The sequence below is a fragment of the Notamacropus eugenii genome, chromosome 3 (genome assembly GCF_028372415.1).
Source record: "Notamacropus eugenii isolate mMacEug1 chromosome 3, mMacEug1.pri_v2, whole genome shotgun sequence".
Taxonomy (NCBI): domain Eukaryota; kingdom Metazoa; phylum Chordata; class Mammalia; order Diprotodontia; family Macropodidae; genus Notamacropus; species Notamacropus eugenii.
Genome location: NC_092874.1, coordinates 58,910,882 through 58,934,250, shown reverse-complemented (window position 1 = coordinate 58,934,250; position 23,369 = coordinate 58,910,882). Strand labels below are relative to the sequence as shown.

The window sequence follows — 23,369 nt, the reverse complement described above, 5'->3', positions numbered from 1 at the left end:
TGAAAGAAAATCACATGAAAGAACATGGCATTTCTAGTTGTTACCTGAGAGACAAAGAAAGCATGATGTTTTGTTCTTGCAAAAAAAAATTTTTTCCCCCAGGGACCAGGAGAGAATGTTAAATGTATCACTGAATGAAGAAAAAGGTCCAAACATGCACAAATATTTTTGCACAATTCTTATCAAATACAGTTAACATGAATCCAGAAAACTTTAAAGACATAGGTACAATCTCAATACTAGTAAATAAGATGCCTATTGAAGAGACTTGGTTGATGTTTATATCCTAACCACGTTGCCAAACACGTCCACATGAGCATCAGATCTAAAAACAGGCTGTTTGCTTAATAAGTTTTTAAAAGGGAAAATCCTTCATGGTCAACTTCAAAAAAAATAAAAACCCAACAACAACAGAAAGCCTTACAACTTGTTGTCCACTAACTTTTAGGCGTGAGCTCATGAGCAAAAAGCTGTTTCTTACCGCTTCTGAATCCTCATGGCCATAAAGGTACATGCTTTCAGACTCCTTATGTCAGTTTTCCTGTTTGTCCACAACAAACTGCTCCCAAGGGAGACTAAACTGCGCTCTTTTAGCGATGTCCTTTCCACAGCTGGAATCCAGAGCAATGTGTTTCCACGCTTGCAATGCTTTTAAAATATATTTTCAGACACACAAAGACGCAAATTGTGGCTCCCAACAGTCAAGGAAATTTTGGGCTGGTGAGCTGATCGAGTCTTCCAAATCAAACAACCACCATTTTGGTCCTTTTGAGGTGTTTTATTAATCCATGACTAGAAGTGAAATTGTAAAGAGAGAGCAAAGGCTAGTCTGGGGGTAGAGGGCACTCATTCAAGGTTCTGCTAGATGAGTTAATCACATGTTGCCAATCTACAAGCTGATTGGATCTTGGGGAAAGGAAGAAAATATTCTAGTAACCTAAGCGATGTTGACAGAATTCAATGATGAAAAATCATTTCCTTTCTCTTTCTGTGCATGGCAGCATATTTTCTGTATGAACTTAAAAAGGAGTTTGGGGAAATTCGATGCCATTCGGAAAAAAAAAATCAATAAAAATTAAATAGCATGATAATTTGCAAAGGAGACAAACAAACCCTTTACAAAAATCTCTTCTGGTAGTTTCTTAGCAGATTATTAACTTTTAATGGAAATGCTTTCTGCATATTTCTTTCGTGCTCAGTATTTCTTTCATGTTGGGAAGAAGGTATGTGGGAAGGTTGGCAAAGATATCAGTTAATGGGGGCTGATAACCACAATGATCTAATGGAGAACAATGTAACAGGTACAGTGCAATAAAAAGATCACACCTCAACTGTCTCAACATTAGGATCCTGGAGAAAGAATTCAACATAATATTTCATTTTCCTACCATTATGACAAAAAAGGCAAACCTACCAGATGCTTCTACCATATAAGACCACATTAATGGACTGAGTTGATATCTCTCGTGGACTTTACAATTAAAGCTGTTCAGAGTCAGAACGGGCAGCCACTTAGGGCATTCCCTATCACTGCAGGTTCTCATGCAGATCCTGACGCAGAGAATCTTTTGAGATATTAGAAAGGATTTTTGCTTCTGGGATGGGTTGAACTAGATGGTCATGGTGGTTCTTGAGATTTTTATTAGTCCAAGGAAAGACTTAAGAGGTGGAGGGGAGGATATAGCTAAATGGCTTTTAAGCGGATGATATTGATGATATCCCAAATTACTGATTTCTGTCCAATCTTCCATCCAATCTCTCAGGTTCTTAAACTCAGCATTGTGTTGGACTACTCATTTTCCCTTAACCCAAATCAACAAACAATTGTTAAGTATTTACTATGTACCAAGAATGGTGCCAAGCGCTGAAGATACAAATTAAGGGAAAAACAATTTCTGCCTTCAGGGATTTCACAGTCTAATGGGAGAAACAGATAACTTTCTTGGGGGGAGGGGGGGAGAGAAGGGGAGGGAAGAAGAGAGAGAGGAGAGAAAGGGAGATGAAGTTTACTATGATGAAGAGAGAGAAAAAGGGAGGGAAGGAGGGAGAAAGGGAGAGAGGGAGAGAAGGAAAGAGGGAGAGAGGAAGAGATAGAGACAGAGCTATTGAGATCTAACTGTAGAGTGAACTGGAAATAGTTTTAGGAGGGAGGCACAATTATCCAGGGGGAGTGGGAAAGGCTTCTTGTAGAATGTGGGATTTTATTTGATACTTGAAGGAAACCAGGGAAGCTGGGAGGTGGATATGAGGAGGAAGAATTCCAGGCATGGTAGACAGCCATGTTTCCATGTTGGAAAGTACTCATGATCAGGACATGGAGCATGTGATGTGAGGAACAGCAAGAAGGCCAGTATCGCTGTATTGTATATTATATGGAAGGAAATAATGGTTAATAAGACTGGAAAGGTAGGCAGAAATCAAATTATGAAGTACTTTAAAAGTTAGAGAGGATTTTATAGTTGATCCTGTAAGCAATTAGTAGCCAATGTAGTTTATTGAGTAGGAGGTGATATGATCAGACCTGTACTTTAGGGAGGTAAATTTGACATGAGACAGAAAGACCAAGCAGCAGGCTATTGTGGTAATCCAGGTGTGAGGTGATAACGTCCTGCACCAGAGTGGTGGCAGTATTAGAAAAGAGGGGGGAGACTGTGTAAAAGATGTTTCAAAGGTATGATCAACATGATTTAGAAATGGTTTCAATTTGTAAGTAAGGCAGAATGCGGAGTCTACGATGATGCCTAGGATGCCACCATTCTGGGATTGGGAAAATGGTGGTGCTCTCAACAGTAATAGAAAAATTAGGAAGAGGTGAGGGTTTGGGGGGAAAGATAATGAGTGAAACTTTAAAGATGTGAAATTTAATATGTCCGTGAGACATCTAGTTTGAGATATCTAATAGGCAGTTGAATATACAAGATTAGGGGTCAGGAAAGAGGTTAAGACTGGCTAAATAGATCTGAGAATCCTTGAATTCATGAGGGCTGATCAGATTATCAACTGCAAAAGCATTGAGAAAGGAAAGAAGAGAAGCAGATTTAGGACAGACCTTTGGGGGATAATCATAGTTAGCAGATAGGACCTGGATGAAGATCCAACTAAGGAGACTGAGAAGAAGCAACCAGTTAGGTAGGAGGAGAAATAAGGGAGAGCAGTGACCCAGAGAGAAGAGAGTATCAAAGAGAAAAGACTACACAGGTCAAGGATGATGAAGATTTGGATAAGGCCATCAGATTTAGCAATTAAGAGATCACTATTAATTTTGGAGAGAAGAGTTTCATTTAAATGATAATTTCAGAATGCAGAGAGTCTAGAAGAGAGATGAAAGGAAGTAAAGACAGCTTTCTCAAGAAGTGTAGCCACAGGTGGTAGGAGAGATAAAAAGATGATGCTAAAGGGGATAGACAGATCCCTTGGGATTAGGGTTAGAACCCCACGTTAATGCCATATGTGGAATAAGCCTTGTGGGATTCTTCTGTTCCTTCATAACACAAGTTTACCACCAACTTCTATCAATCAACAAATATGTAATGGTTTACTATTTACCAGGCACTCTACTACTACATGAAGCCTTTCCCGATCCACTTGAATGTAACTACCTTTCCCACCAAACTACTTTCTATTTAACCATTTTGTATTTATTTTCTTTATAGGGTCAGCTGGGTGGTACAGTGGAAAGAGCACTGGGCTGGGAGTCAGGAAGATCTGAGTTCAAATCTGGCTTCAGACACTTACTAGTGGTGAGACCCTGAGCAAGTCACTTAATCCCATTTGCCTCAGTTTCCTCATCTGTAAATAAGCTGGGGAAGGAAATGGCAAACCACTCCAGCATCTTTGCCAAAAAGAAAAGAACAACCCAAAAGGGGTCGTGAATGGTCAGACACAACTGAACAACAACATATTCTCCTTACATTTATTCTGTATATACTTATATATGAACTTGCCTCATCCATTAGAAATGTGAACTCTTTGGGATTATTTCATTACATTTGTATCCCAAATGCACAACGCCTGACATACAGCAGGTGCTTAATAAATGTACGTTGGCAAGGTTAAAAAACATTAGAAAGACTGTTAATATTGTTTTTTTGTAATTGAGGAGGACCAAAACGACATCATGATGTCAGGGACAATGTACAGCATATCCAACTGTGGCTGATCCAACCAATAAGAGCTCATAAGGCTCTACCACAGGTCAGGCACAAACATTTCTGATGAACATGTAGGAAGGAGATGTCTCTAAATTTGTGTATCTCACATTTCTTTTGAACAAACTTTTGTTTTTGTGCAAACTAAGTACTCAAAACCCATTGTCGAATTTAATTGAATGAAGATCATTGGATTTTAAAACTAATATACATGGTGAAGGGCCAATCGAATCCTTCATTTTACAGACGAGGAAAGCAAGACCTAATTAGTGGCACAGTGGGAATTAGATTGACTTTAAGACCTCAGGTCTTTCTATAATATCTTGAGAGAAAACAAGACAATACAACGGGAAAAAATGAAGCAACAAACCAGAATCAAAAGACAATCTTATTACCATGTTACTGTGGAATATGGTGTGAATTTTATAGACTGCTTGAGCTTTGTAGGACTGGAGTCACAGAAGCTGAAGTGAATACCAGAATGAACTCTTTCAAACATTCGATCACCTAATTCCCACAAGATTCAATTCCTCAGCTACATATGAAACACAGAGATAACAAGTCCTATTAATTTTATATGGAAAGAACTTGGGATCTTTCATTTTCTCTTTTTAACACTGGGTTTTGGTCCATATGTTACAGAACATCAAAGGACCTGACCATCTTAGCACCATGCTTTATCCAATCACTCTAAAAAGCAGAAAAGCAAATTTTAAGTTCTTTTAAAAAGGCAGTCATACTTTAAAACTTGGGATTGGAGTTCAATTTCCTAACTTTAAAAAAGATCATATGAGAGGCCATTTTAAACTCACATTATTCTAAATTTAATTATCTCATTTCATGTATTTAGGATGGCTTTAGTCATTATTGATTCATGTTGCAGCTAATTTAGGACAAAACAGACTAAGGCTGGAGCTATACAAGAACCCCAGATATTTCAGAAGTTTAAAAAAAGACTGAATTACATGTTTAATTATATTCTTGATCAAAACTTTGTTGTTCCTTCTTTCTGAATCCATATCCATATGGGGCTAAGTCCTAGGGACTGAGAATGGCTTAGAATAAATAGAATGAGGGCTGATTTTGAAATCAGGGGAACTTAGGGACAAGGAGGAGACTCAAATCATCTGTGTGTCCTTGGGTAAGTATCTTTGGGGATCACTTCCCTCATCTGCAAAATCAGAGGAGTAGACTCAGTGACCTCTAAGGTCCTTTCCCTGCCCTAAGAACAGGATCTTAGAATTCTACATTGAATAAACCCTCCATTCCTTAAGCAACAGGTAAGGATGGGACATAGGCAAGAAGGCAATAATCACTGTGAAGAATTTAAGGTGAAGGATTGGGAAGATGGATTTTTGAAAATGAAAAGGAGAGAGGTAGGAAGTGATATGGTACCAAAGTAGGGCCCAAATCGAGAATCAAAACAGGTCTAAAGGTGGACATTTGGGACCAGATCTAACTCAGGCAGGTCTAGGGATTCAGGCTTGAGATTAGAATGCAAGGAGGCATTCGTTAGGTCATGAAACATGATTAAAAACAATTAGTTGAGAGAGAATTTTAAAGTATACAATTTTTAATTAAATTTAAAAAAATCCTATGTCTCTCTGATCATCAGAATCATAGTTAAGAGGAAGTTTCCACAAGGCAACATAAATTCCAGTAAAACCTCCAGAATTCTGAGTCCATATAATCTGGCTATCCCTACTGCAGGGCAGCAAGAACACAGAGTTTGGAGAAGTGCATAGAGACAGGGTCAAGCCTAGAGTTAGGAAGACATGAGTTCAACTTTGTCCCCTGACACTTACTAGCTACGTGTGACTGTGGACAAGTCACCTAACCCTGTTTGCCTTAGTTTCCTCATGTGTAAAATGTGCCAGAGAAGGAAATGGCAAACCTCTCCAGGGTCTTTGCCAAGAAAATCAAAAATGAGGGTCATGACTGAAATGACTAACAACCAACTGATGATGATAGCTAACATCTATATAATACCTACTATGTGCCAGGCACTATGTTAAATGCTTTACAGATATCTTATTTGAACTCCACAACAACCATATTATCATCCTCCCTTTTACTATTTAAGAAACTGTTGCAGACAGAGGTTAAATGACTTGCCCAGGGTCATACAGCTAGCAGTTATTTAAGAATGAATTTGAAAGCCATCTCCTGGCTGTCTTCAGGGGAAATTATTCCAGCCTATGTAAAATATGTGTCGTTCCTACATACCCTGGGTTCAGTGATAAGCAAAATCATGAATTAGTTTACAATAGCTAAGAAGGAGCAAGTAACAGAACGTCAGGCTTGGACAAAGAGAGAACTCCAGTTGGAGGGCTCAACTTGTCTTTGGACTAGTATGTCTTTATTTCCAGATGGCTCCACCTCCAATTTTTTACCTAAAATCTTTTCTACTGCACAGTAAGTCAAGTCTTTTTAGCATTGAACAACAACAAGTTATTATTCCTCTCCTTAAAAATGGCTTCTATTAGCATGATTTTCTTAGTCACAGTTATTAGAATTATAGCCAGAATAAGGAGGAAATAGCCAAACTGGCCTCCTTACTGTTCCTGCCACTTTATTTCCTCTTTGCCCGGAATTTTCTCCCTCCTTGTCTGCCTCTTGGCTTTCTTCAAGCCTCACCTCCAGCAAGCTTCCTTTCCTAGTCCTCCTTAAGCTGAGCGCTTTCCCTCTGAGACTATTCTTAATTTATCCTGTGTGCACTTTGGACACAGTTATTTGCACCTTGTCTCCCTCAGACTGGGAACTCCTTGTGACGAGGGTTTTTTCTTTGCCTTTCTTTGTATGCTAAGTGCTTAGTACAGTGCATAGCACATACAAAGCCCTTAACGATCACTAGGTGATTGACTGATTTGGATGGATGATCAAATGTCTAAAAAGTCTCCAACCTCTTTGTAATGCATCCTGCATGCCATAGGCAGATAAGCCTCCCTAATACAATATTCCATTCCTGTCCTTATTCTGGCATTTGAACACCACTACAGTATGACTCCAAGCTACCTTCTTAGGTTCACTTCACACTAATCTGCCTCATCTATTATATGTCTTTCAGTCAAACAAGGAGACTCACTATTTTCTGAACAGGTACCAGGCTTTCCCACCTTCATTCCTTTGCTTATATTCTTCGCGATGTTTGAGATAACTTACCCTCCTCGTTGCCTCTTGACTCCTTATTTCTCTTACAAGGTGTGGCTCAAATTCAGCTTCTTTTTTGAAGCCTCTTCTAATTCCTTCAGCTATGATGATAGCTAACATCTATATAATACCTACTATGTGCCAGGCACTATGTTAAATGCTTTACAGATATCTTATTTGAACTCCACAACAACCATATTATCATCCTCCCTTTTACTATTTAAGAAACTGTTGCAGACAGAGGTTAAATGACTTGCCCAGGGTCATACAGCTAGCAGTTATTTAAGAATGAATTTGAAAGCCATCTCCTGGCTTTCTCTCTTCATCTGATATCATTACATTTTCCTGATCTCATCTTATGGAATAATCATACTTTAATTTGCATTCTACTTATCTCTGTCCATGTCAGGTCATTTCAACAACACTGGAAGAACCCTGAAAGCAGGAACCTTTTTGTTTTAGTCTTTGTAACCCCCGATACCTTGAATAAATAAAACACTTCATGACTGACTGTTTTGAGTGATGAAACAGCATGTTGTTTAACCATAGATAGTATTTAACTAACCTCCAACCATTCCAGAGAAATAGGAGACTCCTCAGAATTTTAAACTGCACCCTCCCCAATTTTATTCATCAGGGGAATCTTTGTAACTATTTGCTATTATTAATGACTATCAGAGCAATTAAAAATAGGACATTTATGCTTTGATCATGCCTAGGGAGATTTATTGCTTTTATAGAAATAACTGTGCATAATCTTTCATCATAATGCCTCTGGGAAGACAAACAGAAAATCCATGGATATCATTGTCAAAGTTAATAGACTAAACAGACACCACTTGATAAACATAAAGCCTGAAACTTCAATATAATAGTATGGGAATCTTTTCTTTTTTCTTCCCAAGACATAATATGGAGATTAAAGCCCGAATGTACAAATCAACTTCAAATTAATGAGAAATGCCAACAGTTGAAATACTTGGGAGGATTTCTTGCTAAAATCCTTTGGGGGAGATGTTCTTTTTTGTCTTAATTTCTTTTTTTTAAAGTCCTTACTATTCTTTCTTTTCAATTCACTGATTCCTTTGGACTGAATTGACATTAAGTAAAATAACTAAAAAGAAGAGAGAAAAAACATACTTATTTCAAATAGTAGGATTTATAAACCGAGATTAGCCAAGTACATTGATATAACTAACTTAACTGAGATTGTTAAACATGCATATAGAATAAAGCGAATTCAGAATTCTAACTCTATTTTTAAAGTTTCTATTCTTTTTACCCACAACACAATATAAGGTAGTTAAATTGGGACCATTTCTATCATGGTCCAGTGATGATTTGCTATAATCCCCAATAAACAAAGAAAAAACTGTCATTACCCTTTCCATTCATTTGAGGAACTCATCTTTCCCTCCTGCCAAACATTTCACGAATGAGTAATTTTACCCTGCTGAAGAAAATGCTACAATTGATGAATTAGCTACAGTAAACACAAGACCGAAAGATGAAGTTCTGCCTTTAGGTTCTCCTGTATAACAATCATTACTTAAATGCATTTATTTTTTCCCAGCAGATGAACCTGAAGACTAATACATTTATTTCTCATCTTACAAATTGTTGAAATCAAAGATAACTTCCTTTTAAGAGAAGACTTTACTAGGAAGATGACTGTTAAGTAATGTTTTACTCCACTTCTATCTGATAAACTACTTTGTTGAGGTGCCACATTCTTAAGATACTCTTCAGGATCTCCATGAAGCAATTAAAAACCCATCTGGGGAAAATGATGGTACTAAAATTATTCATTCATTTATCCAAGGAAAATCCAGTCCCTAGTATGTGTAAGTCACTGTGCTACATAACTGGAACACAAAAACTGAAAAACAACATGTTCTCTGCCCTCAAAAAACTTACAATTTATTGAAGAATAGAGAGGAGAATATGGTACAGTTGTACAGCAGGAAAAAAATATTGGAATGAGAATCAAAACATTAGTTCATATTTTGAGCTTTGTCACTTATTATATATGTTACTTTGGCTAAATCATTTCACTTTCTGGATGTTACTTTCTTCATGAGAAAATGAAGTTGGATTAGTGACCTATAAAGTCTCTTGTAGATCTAAATCCTATAATCCAAAGTAGAATCCAAAGTAGAATCCGAAGGAAAATTTTTTTTAGGAGTAAAGGAGAGATTCAGACAGGGTGACCTAGGAAAATTCAAGGAAGGATCTAGTGCTTTCACCCGGGTGAAGGGTGAGGGACATGGTAGTGGGGATGTCAATGATATGTTTATGGATTAAAAAAAAAACTAGTTAAAAAAAAGTAAATGGAACTCTTGGAATGCTTTTAAGCCATATAGTTGCTTATCATTCACTTATATGGTTAGTTTTATTACACAATTTATCATCCCTACTGGTTTCTATTTTGGGGTCTCCATGATAACGTTAGTTGGTAAGCAAATTCCACAAATGAAGAACATACATACAGTGGTGCCATGTGTTATCTTCATAGCTGTACAAGATAAAACAATCATGTTCTCTCCATGCTGAGAGAATTAATCTGCCTGGATGTCATTCTTTCCTTGGCTTTACAGAGGGGTCATGTGATGCTCCATGGTGTAAGAATCAGATCAACTCACACAGTTGGAAAGATAACATGTAGCCCAGCTGAATCAGAGAGGTGCCATCTTTTTATAAGGATGAGAAGGCAAATAGAATAAAGCATGCATGGCTATTAAAATGTACTTTGAGGATGAAAGCTGTCTTTCCTTTGGAGCCAACATTTTTTCCTTTAGGTGAATAAGAACAAACCAACCTAGTACAGCCCAGAAACTACAATGGACACAGAGAAGAATTGATCCTGTAGAAATAGCATTCTTGTCTCCTGTAAGCAGGTCACTTTTTGTATTTAATTGAATTGACTAGCCTTGAAGAACCAGTAGGAGGGAGCAGAATTGGAAATTTTTCTCTCTCCATTTTAACCACCATCTCTCTGCTTTCATATCTTCCAGGCTTCAAAGAAATAGTGACAGCCATGTGGATGTATTCTGAAATGTGTTGTTGCACCCAGGGGGAAAAGAGCAATTAAAAACTTCATTTAAAAGGGGAACTTGGAGAATTTGTAAGAAGTTTCCATTTTTCATAGATTCTTGGTAAGAATCCAGATCTGACCTCTTAGGGGACTTTGAAGCAGTTTTAGACTTAAGAGTATAGGAACAGAAATAAGTGATACAAAAGATTTAAAGTTCCATCACTATAAGAAAGGGATTCTCAACATTTTTTTATATTTTGTTTTTGTTCTGTGCTAAGACATTAAGAAGACTTACTATAGAAGGCAATTCTAATATAAGAATAATTGAAAATAGAAAGATATAGGCTCCTCTGGACTTACTTGCAAAGTAGCAGGTTAATAAAACCAGTAAGGTGTATGTCAGGAATTGCCAGCATGCAACTCTACGTGACTTGTTTTCTTGGCAAAGATATTGGAGTAGTTTGCCATTTGCTTCTCCAGTTCATTTCACAGATGAGGAAACTAAGGCAGACTGGGTTAAGTGACTTGCCCAGGGTCACACAGTTTGTAAGGGTCTAAAGCTGTATTTGAACTTGGGTCTTCCTGATTCCAGGCCCAGGGCTCTATCCACTGAGCCACTTAACTGTCCCAATATCAAGAACAGATGTTCCTAAAGAAACTTTGTAAAGCAAGTGTTGCTTTGAGCTCACTGACCATTTCATGCCTTAAGAATATGACATTATAGAAATATAAAGCTGTGATATTCAGATACCCTGTTTACCCAAACCTTTCTTGTCTTTCACCAGTTAATTTATCCCCAAATAAATTGCAGTCTAACCTGTATTTCAACTGGATAAAGCAATATAGTTGTCTAAAAGAGGGATGCTTACTTTTACTAAAACTCAAGAGAAGTATTATAAATTGTTTCTAAAAATTTTATATCACCAACAGACTTTTGGGGATGGGAAAATAAGTGGCATGTCTTTGGAAAAATGTCTATGCATTGCACTCACAGATATTAAATGAGAATTCTTTGGTCCTTTAAAAATGCTATTAAAAGTAACTGGGCAAAATCCAAATTCTTGTTTCTATTTTAAGGTATATAGGTGAATTTTTAAAGTAATATTTTATTTTTAAATTGGTCATGATAGAAGAAAATCATTTTAATGAAAAGGTCTCATTCATTTATTGTCTGATCAACGTCCAAATAAGGTTTGGAGTGCAGATATTACTTCCAGATCTTACCATGTTCTAAGCTATGGGGAGACCGCAAAACAGATTCGTTATGGTTGGAAAGAGGAGCAGGTTTAGGGAGAAGGATAATGAACTTGTAGTTGAGTGTGTTGGGGTTGGCAAGACTGTTGTTTGGCTGTTTCAGTCATGTCTGACCCTGCATGACCCCATTTGGGGTTTTCTTGGCAGAGATACTGGAGTTGTTTGACATTTCCTTCTGCAGCTCATTTTACAGATGAAAAACTAAGGCAAACAGGGTTAAGTGATTTGCCCACGGTCACGTAGCTAGTAAGTATCTGAGTCTGGATTTGAACTCAGGAAGATAAAGACTCCTGAGTCCCAGCCTAGGGCTCTATCTGCTGTACCACAGATACCTGAGTAGAGATGGGATATGGGTAGTATTTTTAATATAAATTGCAAAGAGGACAGAAATGAATTTAAAACAAATTAACTTTCTGCTTACTTTGATGTAACAGATCTAAGATTAAACAAAAAATAAAATTAAGCATTTGGGTCTGGATTTTGCAGAGGGAGGAGCTGATAAGGTTGTTTAAATGCCCAGATAATTTGGAAAGTGAGCAGGCAGGCTGTTAACCCCATAGGCTGCAGGGAGCACTGGCAAACAAAATATTCTTTGCATCTCTTTGGAGAAGTTTAAAAGTGCATGGAACCTGTAAGGCTTCAAACCCAAAAGCATGGAAAGGAGCCCGAAGAATTATGTGGGGGATAGGAGGAAAGGGGAAGAAATGTAGAGCATTTACAAGGGTAAAGTTTGAGAATTTCAATCCCAGGCAGTGGAAATGCTATTTCCTATGTGTCTCAGCCCACCAAGAGCTGGAAGGCTCTACTGTGATGGATCATCTTTGTAGAATCCCCGACATCGCAAACAAAAATTGACATGGGCAACTACTCCAAACTGCTTGTAGCCACTAAGAGCTTTTAAATTCACCTCTGGGTCATTTGTAATTTTTACTTTTTTGAGATCATAGGGTCTCTATCTATAGCTGGAAGGGACCTCTGAGGCCATCTAACCCTACCTCTTCATTTAAATAGTGATAATGATAACTAGTATTAATATAGCCCTTTAAGGTTAGTAGAGTGATATAAAAATATTATAGCATTTTGATCTCACAACAACCCTGTGAGGGCCTGAGAAACTGAGGCATGGACATAAGGAAACTGAGGCAGACTGAGCTCAAGTCACTTGTCCAAGATCTCATGGATAGTATCAGATACCAGATTCAAAGTGAGGTCCTCCTAACTTCAGGTCCAATGTTCTATCCACTGTGCCAACTGGTTACTCTTTTCAACTGAACAGTTAAATGACTTGCCCAAGGTTACTTATTTAAAATTGGAGGTAGGATTTGAACCCTGGTCATCTGGATAGGCCAGTTCTTATAAGGGAGGGAAAGTACAACAGGGCCTAGGTGGTTCAGTGGGTAGAGCAATGGACTTGGAATCAGGAAGACATACCTTTCCTGCTAACTACCTTCTATTTAACTATTTTGGATTTATTTGCATTTATTCCCTTTGTAGGTAGATGGTGCAGTGGAAAGAGCACTGGGCCTGGAGTCAGGATGACCTGAGTTCAAATCTTGCCTCAGACACTTACTGTCTGACCCTGGGCAAGTCATTTAACCCTGTTTGCCTCAGTTTCCTCACCTGTAAAATGAGCTGAAGAAAGAAATGGCCAATCACTCCAGTATCTTTGCTAATAAGAAAACCCCAAATGGAGTCAATGAAGATTCAGACATGACAGAAATAGTAAATAACAACAACAAATGAACAATAAATCTGGAAAGACAGTTTTGTGAAAGGGAAACTAAAAGTTTTTTTTTTAAATCTCTCAGTAGAAATAGGGAGCCACAGATGCTTTTGAGCAGGGAAGGCACAAGTCAGATCTCTATTTTAGGGTTTCAGTTGGTCACAATGTGGAGGAAGGATTTGGGAGAGGAGAAACTGAAGTTAAGGTGACCAGCTGGAGGCCATAGAGATATTTCAGGAAATGATAAAATCCTGCCCTAGGATGGTGGCTATGAGAACGGAGAAAGGGGCATAAAGTGAGAGATATTGTGAAAATACAGTTGACAAACCTCAGTAACTATCTGGATAGGGTAAGTGTGGGAGAGTGAAGTATAGAAGAATGACTAAGAGGGTAAACTGTATTTAATAGAAATGAGGAGGTTAAAAGGGAAAGGTTCTGAGGGAAAGATACTGAGCTCTCTTTGGGATAGGATGAATGGAAGTCATTGTGGACATCTGGAGAACAGAAGACTTCAGAGGCACGTGGCAGCTCTCCTCATATATCTAAAAGGCAGTCCGATGGAGGAGGGTTCAGGCTTGTTCTGCTTGACCCCAGAGGACAGAGCAATGAACAGTGAGGCAAATTTTGGCATAATGTGAGGAAACATCAAAATGACTTCTTAAAAGTTAGAGCTGTGTAAAAGAGTAACAGTTGCCTCAAAAGATGGTGGCTGGAAGTCTCCAACTAAAGACTGGATGTTGAGCTACTTAGTATGTGGTAATGAGTTATTGTTCAGCTATGGAATGGGCTACATGACCTCTGAAATGGCTTTTGGTTCTGAAATCTGCGACAACTTCTATGGGCTTTATGCTGGCATTTATTATTCTTTGACCCTGAAGAACTCAGTTGTCCCTTTGAGCACCAATTTTATACACAAAATGCTCAATTCCTGTCTTGATACATATCTATTGTGTAAACATAGACAAACCCTTTACCTTCTGTGCTAGAGCAACTAAGATGACAATGACTAAGTGAGTTGGTGATTTGTATCCAGGGAAGGAATTTCTATGCTCCATCAAAAGAACAGGAGGAAGGCCATCAATACGTAAGATAGAATACTTGTGGGGAATTGAATAGAAGACATGAAGGAGAATCCCCACAGGGTGGGCAGACATAGATGGATTACAATCTACATCTCTGGACTGCATCCTCACATTGATGAGATCACAGATTCACTGGAATATATTAATAGCTTAATTCAATAGGTTTTTTGTGTGCCAGAACTTGGGCACTATTTGTTTTCATCTACTTTTGGTTTTCCAGTATATATTGTTAGACCCACATCTCTCTCATTTTGGTGGATTTCACTGAGAAGTACTTGTAGTGTCCTGTGTTGGGTTTGATGTAAATAATATAATGCCATTTAGTAATGGAAACTTCTGGAGAACCTCACAACCAATGATAAACCTTAGTTTGGGTCTTACCTTCCATGACTCTGATGAACCCTTCTGACAGACATATATAGCTGTTTTCACGCTGATGTCAACATAATTATCTCCATAATCCTATCTATCATGGTGTAATATATGGCTTCAGTGTGACTAGAAGAAACATCTTGTCCCAGAAAGCCTTCTAGCTGGTAATTTTATGTAGAAAGTGAAATACTTTTATGAAATCAATAAACAACAAACAGCAGGATCTAGCATTTGCCAAACCTTTCAGTCAGTTGCATGACCACAAAAATGTTGTCCACAATAGAAGATTACTTTCCAGACTTAGCCAGTGTAAAAACCTATGCAGTGTGGAGAGCAGACTTTAAGGACATTAAAATTTGTAAGGAATAAGGTTTCAAAATGTCATTTGGTACCCTATTATTTCCCCCTTTCCCTGGTGTTATGCCTTGAATGACTTTTTACTCATAATCTCAATTCTTTCAGAGACAAACAACTAAAGAGACAAAGAGGGAGACACAGAGAGAGATAGACAGACAGACGTAGAGAGGTGTGAGGCAAGGATTATGAAAGACTTATGGGTAAATTGCACCTGTTTAAATGACAGGTAGAGGTAAGAATGACAGGAATCCTCAGTGGTAACTCAATGACTCATTGGACACAATGCTGGACTTGGAATCAGTGGAACCCAAGTTCGAATCTTCCCTTAGACATTGCCTAGCTGTGTGATCTTGGGAAAGTAACTTCACTTTTGACCTCAAGTTTTTCATTTGTAAAATGTTGATGATAATAGCACCTATCTCATAAGGTTGTAAGGGTGAAACGAGGTAACCTAAGAGAAGTGCTTTCTGAACCTTGAAGCACGCCATCAATGCTATCATAAGCAGTACACAGACAAAATGCTCAGGATTAAAAAAAATTATTCTTAATTATTTATCTAGCCAGCCTGCCTCACTACCTCCTGTCTCTTTGGGAATCAAGGACACCACCAGAGTCAGGCTCATCAAAAACATTGCTTTCTGACAAAACCAGCACTTAAAAAATATATCTTGCCTCCTGAATTTATAGCAGTCCTAACCGAGTGTAAACGCTGATCTAGGCACGGTAAAGGTCGTGATTCCCACCGACTAAGCTGCCCTCTCTGGATCACAATGATCCTGTAAAACCAAGAAATCTTAACCATGTTTATGTCATGGCCCTCTCCTTCAAATGCTTTTAGATGCATAAAATAACATACGTAGTATTACAAAGGAAACCAAAGGTTAGTGAAAATAAAGATGTAATTTTCTGTCCCCCATCCAAGTTCAGATTTCTAGAAATCTGCCCACCAACTCCAAGTTAAGGAATTACTCTAAAGTAAATTTAGAGAGAACCACTCCATGTGATGGACCAATGCAGGATATGATCTTCTTATGAAAATCTCACACTGACTCCCTATCCTTACTTCAGAAAACAGAGAGTAGTGAACTTGTAGACAAGAACAGAATTGAGGCTTAGAAAAGGGCCAGGGCTTAACAAAAGCAATAATGATATTAAGAAGTGCACACATTGACACAGTGTTTTAAAGTTGGCAAACCACTGTCCATACATTGTCTCATTTGCTTCTCACATCCATAAGCATTGCAGTAAATACCAAGCCCAACATCTACTGTTCCTGAAACCATAACTTTCCCTTTGTTTGTTTTTAATCTCTTTTCCTTGTTGCTAAGGAGTGAAAGCACTTAGAAAATCTCAGACTAAATGTTTTTTTTGGGGGGGGGGAGAAACAGAAAGATTCGAGAAAGAACCTACATTCTCATCCTGCAGCTGGCTCTGGGAATGATAGCCGTCATGATTCTCAGCTTTAGAATGAGGGGGTTGGATGGGATGACCTTTGAGGGTCCTCCAGCTCTAAATCTGTGATGCTAGGATGACCAGAAGGAACAGCTGGTGACCATGAAAAAGGAAGTGGGCAGGCCAGTTCTGGTCTCCTGGGGGATTAATTTCAGCTGAAAGCTCTGGCCCTTGGTGGAAAGAACAGAAGATGGATCAGTGAAAAGTTATTGTTGTCTCTTCCTCCCCCCACAAAAGAGCATGTACACATGTTCCCCTCCCCAGACCTCCTCTGCATATAACCCTCATCTTGGTTCCTCACTGGCCTGAGAATCAAACCTTCACCCATCCCAGATCTTCACTCCTCCACACCCTTTGGCAAACTCTTGCCTCGCTTAACCCTGGTTTCCATGATTCATCTCTCCACTCCCAAGCTCTCATCCCTTGACTTTCATGCCTAGTCCTCTGCCTCAGGCCATGGGAGTCACTCATCAGTGCTGACTTAGAAGAATTGGAAGGGGTTTTCTTCCATGCCCCTTCAGGCAGGGAGATGGAAAAGACATGGGAGGGGCTGAGGAGAGGATGGGAACATTCATGTTAGAACACATGGCATCACAGGTTTTTGGACATCTGAGCTCACAGCCTTAGGTCTCAATGGGTGAGGGGAGAACCCTCAACTTCTCCAGGGTGAGGCATCAGGTAGCAGTCAAGGAACATTGGCTCCTGGCAGCAAAGGGCAAAACCTCATGGAGTCAGATGGTCTGAGACAGTGCCATGGACACCAACACTTCCAGTAGCAGACCTCCTCAGCTCCCTTCAGATCATCCTGGTTTGAGTTATGGTTCTCGTCATCCTGTTCTTTCCTAAGTCTTTGGATTTCATGCTCCAAAGCAGCTGACTGGGCCTCTTGCTTTGGTAAGAATTTCCCCTAAAGCTTAACCATTACTCTACCTACCTGTCAATTTTAACATACTTGACAAGCTTCCAAGTGCCTACCATGGGCAGACCTCATGCCCACTATGAGAAATTGATACTGGTGGATCATAACTTTAGGAGACTTTAGTGAACCAATGGAACTCTAACCGTCATGGCCTATTAACCAACACTTCAATGAAGGAATGATTTTGAGCCCCAGACAACTGTTTTATTAAAGGTACCTGACTCGTGGAACACAACTTGTTCCAGATTTGAAAACAGACTGTCTGATGTCTTATTACACCACTGTCTAGCGGAAAACAAGAAGGCTTTTGAGGTCTCTGAAACATAAATTTAAAATTGACCTTTGCTAAAACTTAGGCAAGAAATCTTAATGATTATCTCAGCTTCCCCATGGAGGACTGAAATATTTTAAATGACAGGGGACAAATCTGTTCTGTAAGATTGCCCCTAACCATGTTAGTGTAATGAAACATTATTTAGAAATAAGAAAAGATGAAATGGACAGTTTCAGAAGAAACTTGTTAAGACTTTTATGAAACGATAGAGTGGAGAGAACATGATAAGAACAATGTATTCCATGACAGCAGCATTGTGGCTTGTCACCTTCTTCAGATGAGAAGCTGTAGGATAGCTGTAGGATATATAATATATAGCACACTGAACTTGGGAGTCAGTGAGACCTGGGTTCAAATTCTGTCTCTAAGGCTATAACCGCAGACAAGCCACTTAATTTCTCAGTGCCTCTGTTGCCTTATCTGTAAGAAGGAAATAACAGAACTTTTACCTCACAGAATATCTCATTTAATGAGATAAAGAACTCTACATGCCTTAAAATACGTCAAGTATTGCTATCTCTAGAGAACAGAGTTCACGTGTTGTTTAAAATCCAAAAATACTCTATGCATAACGGTGCTTAATATTTTTCATAATAAATTATGAGTATATAACACTAAGCTTCTTAGAATAACTATAATCTATCACTTCATTCACTTATTCAAGAAATCAGTTAAGATAACATTTGGACTGAGTAAATTTAACACAGAGATGAACAAAAAATGTTGTTATGAGTATGTGTCCCCTCAGCCCCTTCACCCCGCCCCCAGTTGATAAGCATTTATCCAACCAGGCACTGGAGATAAAGACAAAAGTGAAAAAGTCTCTATCCTTGAGGGGCTTACGTTCTATTAGGAATCAAACACCAATTAGGATGGGCATTAAGGATTTCAAGGGCTAGAACTAAGTGTGCCCAGATCAGTCTGGAAGCTTCCATAATTATCTTTGGGCTAGATTAGCCTGGTGGTAAATGAGAACATGAGAGGTTAGCCCTGTACTGCACGTAGGATTTTGTTTTGACAGACTCCAAGCACACTGGGGATTTGATGTCCTGAAATATTCAGATGGCCCCAAACCCAAGCAGCCCAAGGAGAGTCCCGTATTCAAAAGTTCAGAAGCAACGTCACTGTCTTGATGCCAAAACAAGACAAACTCATGAGAATACTATGTTAGCACAAATTAGGAGGGAAAAAAAAGGTTGTCTCTTACTCATTAGAGCTTTGTGACTGAAGATAATATATCTAATTACTTCTAGCCACTGTGAGGACTTCTGGGGAAGAAATGACCATAAGGTACATTTTGAAGACACTCCAAGTATATACTACCTCATTAGTTTTCACAGCCACACTATAAAGCTAAGAAGGACCAGGAATTACCACCCTCGTTTTACAGATGAGAAAATAAGCTTAGAAGAGCTAATTGACTTACTCCCAAACCCACTGAAACCAGTGAGAGGGCTGAGAATAAAACCTTGTTTTCTTGTTTTACAAGCAGTCATTAACTCACTAGACCATGTTGCTATTTTCAATTCAACATCACTTCCTGTCCACATTTTTCAAAGAAAAAAGATACAAAGGATTCTTAGGATAATACCAAGTGAATGATATAAAAGTGAAAACTTCTCTCATTCTATCAAAGGCTATAGAAGGCTTTGGAGAAAGAGAGAAAGGGCCAAATGTCTACATGTTGTGATTTCAAGGGTAGGCTTTTCCCACATTTTCTCTGGAACCTCAATATATAAATCTTACATTGCAAATAATCCCAAATTTAAATTTATACTAGGATGTAATAACTGATCTAGATATTCATGTGTTACAATGAAATCTGCCTACATTTGCCCGGAATGAAGTCCCCTCTTCCTTCTCAGTCTTGTTTTCCTGAGCTATCTCCAAGGCCCAGCTCAAATGCTACGACTTACCCAAGGCCTTTCCTGATGCCGTCCTTTGTTAGAAGTCATGTCCTTTATTTTAGATTTATTACATATATACTTTATTATATAATATGCTATATTTTCAATGTAGCATACTTTCAATGCTATACTATATAATATACAGAAAATCTTTTTATTATGTTATTACATATATTTTACATATTTTTATATGTGTGCATATTTTTCTTCCAATAGAATCCTATAACATCCCTCATTTGAAATACCTCATATCTGCTTCTTTGTATGCATATTCTTTATCCACAGTAGAATGTAAGCTTTCTGAGGCAAAGATTTCTTTTTGTTTTCTTTTTCTCCCTAGCACTTACTTGAATTAAGTCAATCCTGTTCTGAAAATGAAGGGTCCAAGAAGCCCACAGAACCAGAGGCTCAGAGGTAAAATGAACCTCTGGAATCACAACTGAACAAGGATCCCTCATTTGAAGACCTCCCAGTTCTGGTCTTCTCACCAGGAATGATTGAAAGCTCTCTTTTTCATTAAAGGTTCATTTTCCCCTTTCCCCACTCTTTATAGGATTAGTTTTGCAGACAAGTTATTCTTGGTTGGAAGCCTATATCTTTTGCCTTTTGGAATACTCAGGCTCTGTCCCTTCCTGTGCTTTTGTTTATGGTGGGCACCCCAATTGATCTCGTCCTGGTGTCCACAGATTCCTTGGCCAACCTCCACCTCCTCCCAGGGTTAGGCCCTCTTGGATCTCTGAGGTCTAGAGGACTGGATCTTCAGGGTTTCCATGGCTTCTCAGAAGAGAATGCTAAGCACCTCAGAGGCCCTGGTCATTGGCTCTTCCAAGTTTAAGAACAATTTCCTGTTGCTCCCAGTTGTTTCCAAAGTCCATGGTATGAGGTTTTCACCATGGTAGCACTGTTGTAGGGGAGTCCTCTGTTCTTGATATATCTCTGGATACAGAGCCTTGGAGGCAAAATATATCTCTGGAAAGTCCCTGGTTATACTAGGAAGATATTTTTTATTTGTCTATGCTGAGATATTTTTATTTATTGCATTTGTTAGTGGCTTTCTTTAAGGTCTCTCTCTTTTTGTGCATGGGCTTTGGGCTGACTTTTTGTGTAGTTCAGTGGTGGAAGAAGAAACTTCTTGTGTTTTCCATTGGATTATTTTTTCCTTAGTGGATTTCTTCATCACTATTTGGGTAGTTCAGTGGTAGAAGAAGAAGCTTATTGTGTTTTCGATTGGATTATTTTTTTCTTAGTGGATTTCTTCCTCATTACTTGCTCTGGTTTTTAGGTTTTTCTTGGAGTAGTTGTGTGAGTATTCAAGAAGACATCTTGCCCAGAAATCCTCTCTTATCCCTCTTCTATGGGATGATCCTTTAGATACTTGGATGCTGTGATCATGTGCCTTCTAAGTTTTCTCTTCCAGGCTAAACTTCCCCTATTTCTTCCCCAGATTTTCATGTGGCAGTCTTAAAGCCCCTCAACATGCTGGTCACTCTCCTACAGATTGGTTCAGACATTCAATGTTTTTCCCAGAAAATAACAGAATATCATAGATGAAACCAGACAAGGGAAGAGTACAGAAGGACTGCCACCTCCTAACATTCTTGGAAACCATGCCTCTCTTAATGAAATCTCAGAATAATCACGTCAGCTTTTTTTGTGGCTGCCATGGCTCCCAGTTGGGTCTTACTAAGCTCAGAGCCCACCCAAATCCCCATTTCTTGTTTAAATAACTCTACAATATTTCTTCCATCTTGTACTAGGAAGGCTGATTTTGGGAGACAGAAGCCTTTCCCTTTATTCTTATTCAATTTCATCTAACTAGATAGAGTCCAAAGCTTTTGTCTTCGAAGTATTTGAATTCTAACTGCATTATTCAGCAGGTATCATCTACTCCACCTTGCTTTGTGTTGTTTGAAAATTTAATAAACAAGACATGTCTTATTTCATATCTAGGTCATTGCTAAACACTTGAAACAACACAAGGCCAAATACAGATCCTTGGGACGCTCCCCTAGTGTCCCTTAGGATGCTTTACTTCAAGTTGGCATTAAAGTACTCTTTAGGTTTTCAGCTCTTCAAATGGTTTTATATTGGAGCGACTGTACTATTATCTAGCCACATCCCTCCATCTTTTAAATAAGAATAGTACGAAAGACTTTGATATATTCAGGTAAATAATATTGATATAACTGATGGACCTTATTGATATACCAATCAAGGAAGCCTACCTTCAGCCTTTAGTTATTCTTGATGAAGCCATCATGGTTCTTTGTGATCACTGTTTCTTTTTAGTCATTAACTAGTTTTCATAGTATATTCTAGAATCTGGCTAGCAATTGAAGTAAAATCCATTGGCTTATAGTTTAATACACTGTTCTCTTCCCTTTAAAAAAATCAAGTCAACATCTGTTCTCTAACCATGAAGTACCTCTCCATTCTCCCGGAATTATCAAAGATCTCTAACAATCAGCAATCATATCTGCTAAGGCTTTGAGTATCTGGGAATGAATATCTGGGAATTACATCTGGTGACCAGCTGATCTGATACATCAAGGGCCCAGATAATAATAATTCCTGACATTTACATAGGCTTCTAAAATAATATATATTTTTATATACATTATCTCTTTTTATGTTCATGTTTATTAGTAGGTACTACATTTGCCTGTATCCCCATTTCACAGGTGAAAAAATTGAGGTTCAGGGAGATTAACAACTTCCCTATGGATATAAAGCTTGTTTGGTGTTAGGAGCAGAATTCCACCCTATTCTCCACTGACTTCACATCTAGTTCTATTTCTATGATAGCAAGCTGTCCTTCTGAAGAGACCTATTTTAAGACATTGGGAGTGGGGAGGAATTGGGGAGGATGTAGTATGAAGAGGGAAAAAGGAAAGGTATGACAAAAGCGGGAAGGAACTGAGTATTTCAATGGAATGTGGAGGTAGAGGGAGATAAGTGATGTCATTCTCTTCCCTCAATTGCTACAACATTCAGGAATTAAGCAAAGCAGTTTTGCTGTTACCTTACTAAATTATATAATTATGTAAACATATCTACATATATTTATATGTGTGTATATATATATACATTAATATCATATGCATCTACTTCTTAAAAACATAAAACTCCATACATAAATTTAAAATAAATTTATATATTTAAATAAATATATAAATGTATATTTACTATATAAAATATATTAAAATAAATATAAAAAATAAAAACAAAATTCTAAACATAAAATTTCAGGAAAAAAGCTTTTTTCTTTTACATTTTTATATTTCAAAATATTTTGATATGTTTAATATAATGAATGTTGATAACATTCTCCTACATATAAAGGAGAGATTTTACTATGAAACTAAGGCAAAATTGGATAAACAGTACACTGCAACCTTGTACATAGCAGGTGCCCAGCATTTGACTGACTGATTCGTATGCAAAGACTGTTCCTCCTCCCAACTTTCTTATTTCATTTGATTGAATTACCATCCTCCCAGTCACTTGACCTCAACATTTAGAGGTTCTCATTAATTCTAACTCTCTTCTTCCTCCCCCTTACTATTCCTGTTCTTTCAACTTGTTCCCTCTTCTCAGATCATACTACAGTAAACCCTAGCTGTGGTTCTCATTACTT

General features: G+C 38.2%; 1 protein-coding gene across 11 annotated transcripts in view; it reads right to left on the bottom strand.

The window, feature by feature from the left end:
- Positions 1-23,369, bottom strand: part of CACNB2 (calcium voltage-gated channel auxiliary subunit beta 2) — a 395,365-nt gene that overhangs the window by 161,832 nt on the left and 210,164 nt on the right. Inside the window, exon 1 of one of the 11 annotated variants that reach the window (XM_072651652.1) lies at positions 482-1,978. The exons of the other annotated variants lie outside the window; for them this stretch is intronic. Coding sequence (XP_072507753.1) covers positions 482-514 — 33 coding nt within the window. The 5' untranslated portion in view covers positions 515-1,978. Of the gene's footprint in view, positions 1-481; positions 1,979-23,369 lie in introns of those variants that run through there. 11 annotated transcript variants of the gene reach the window in all.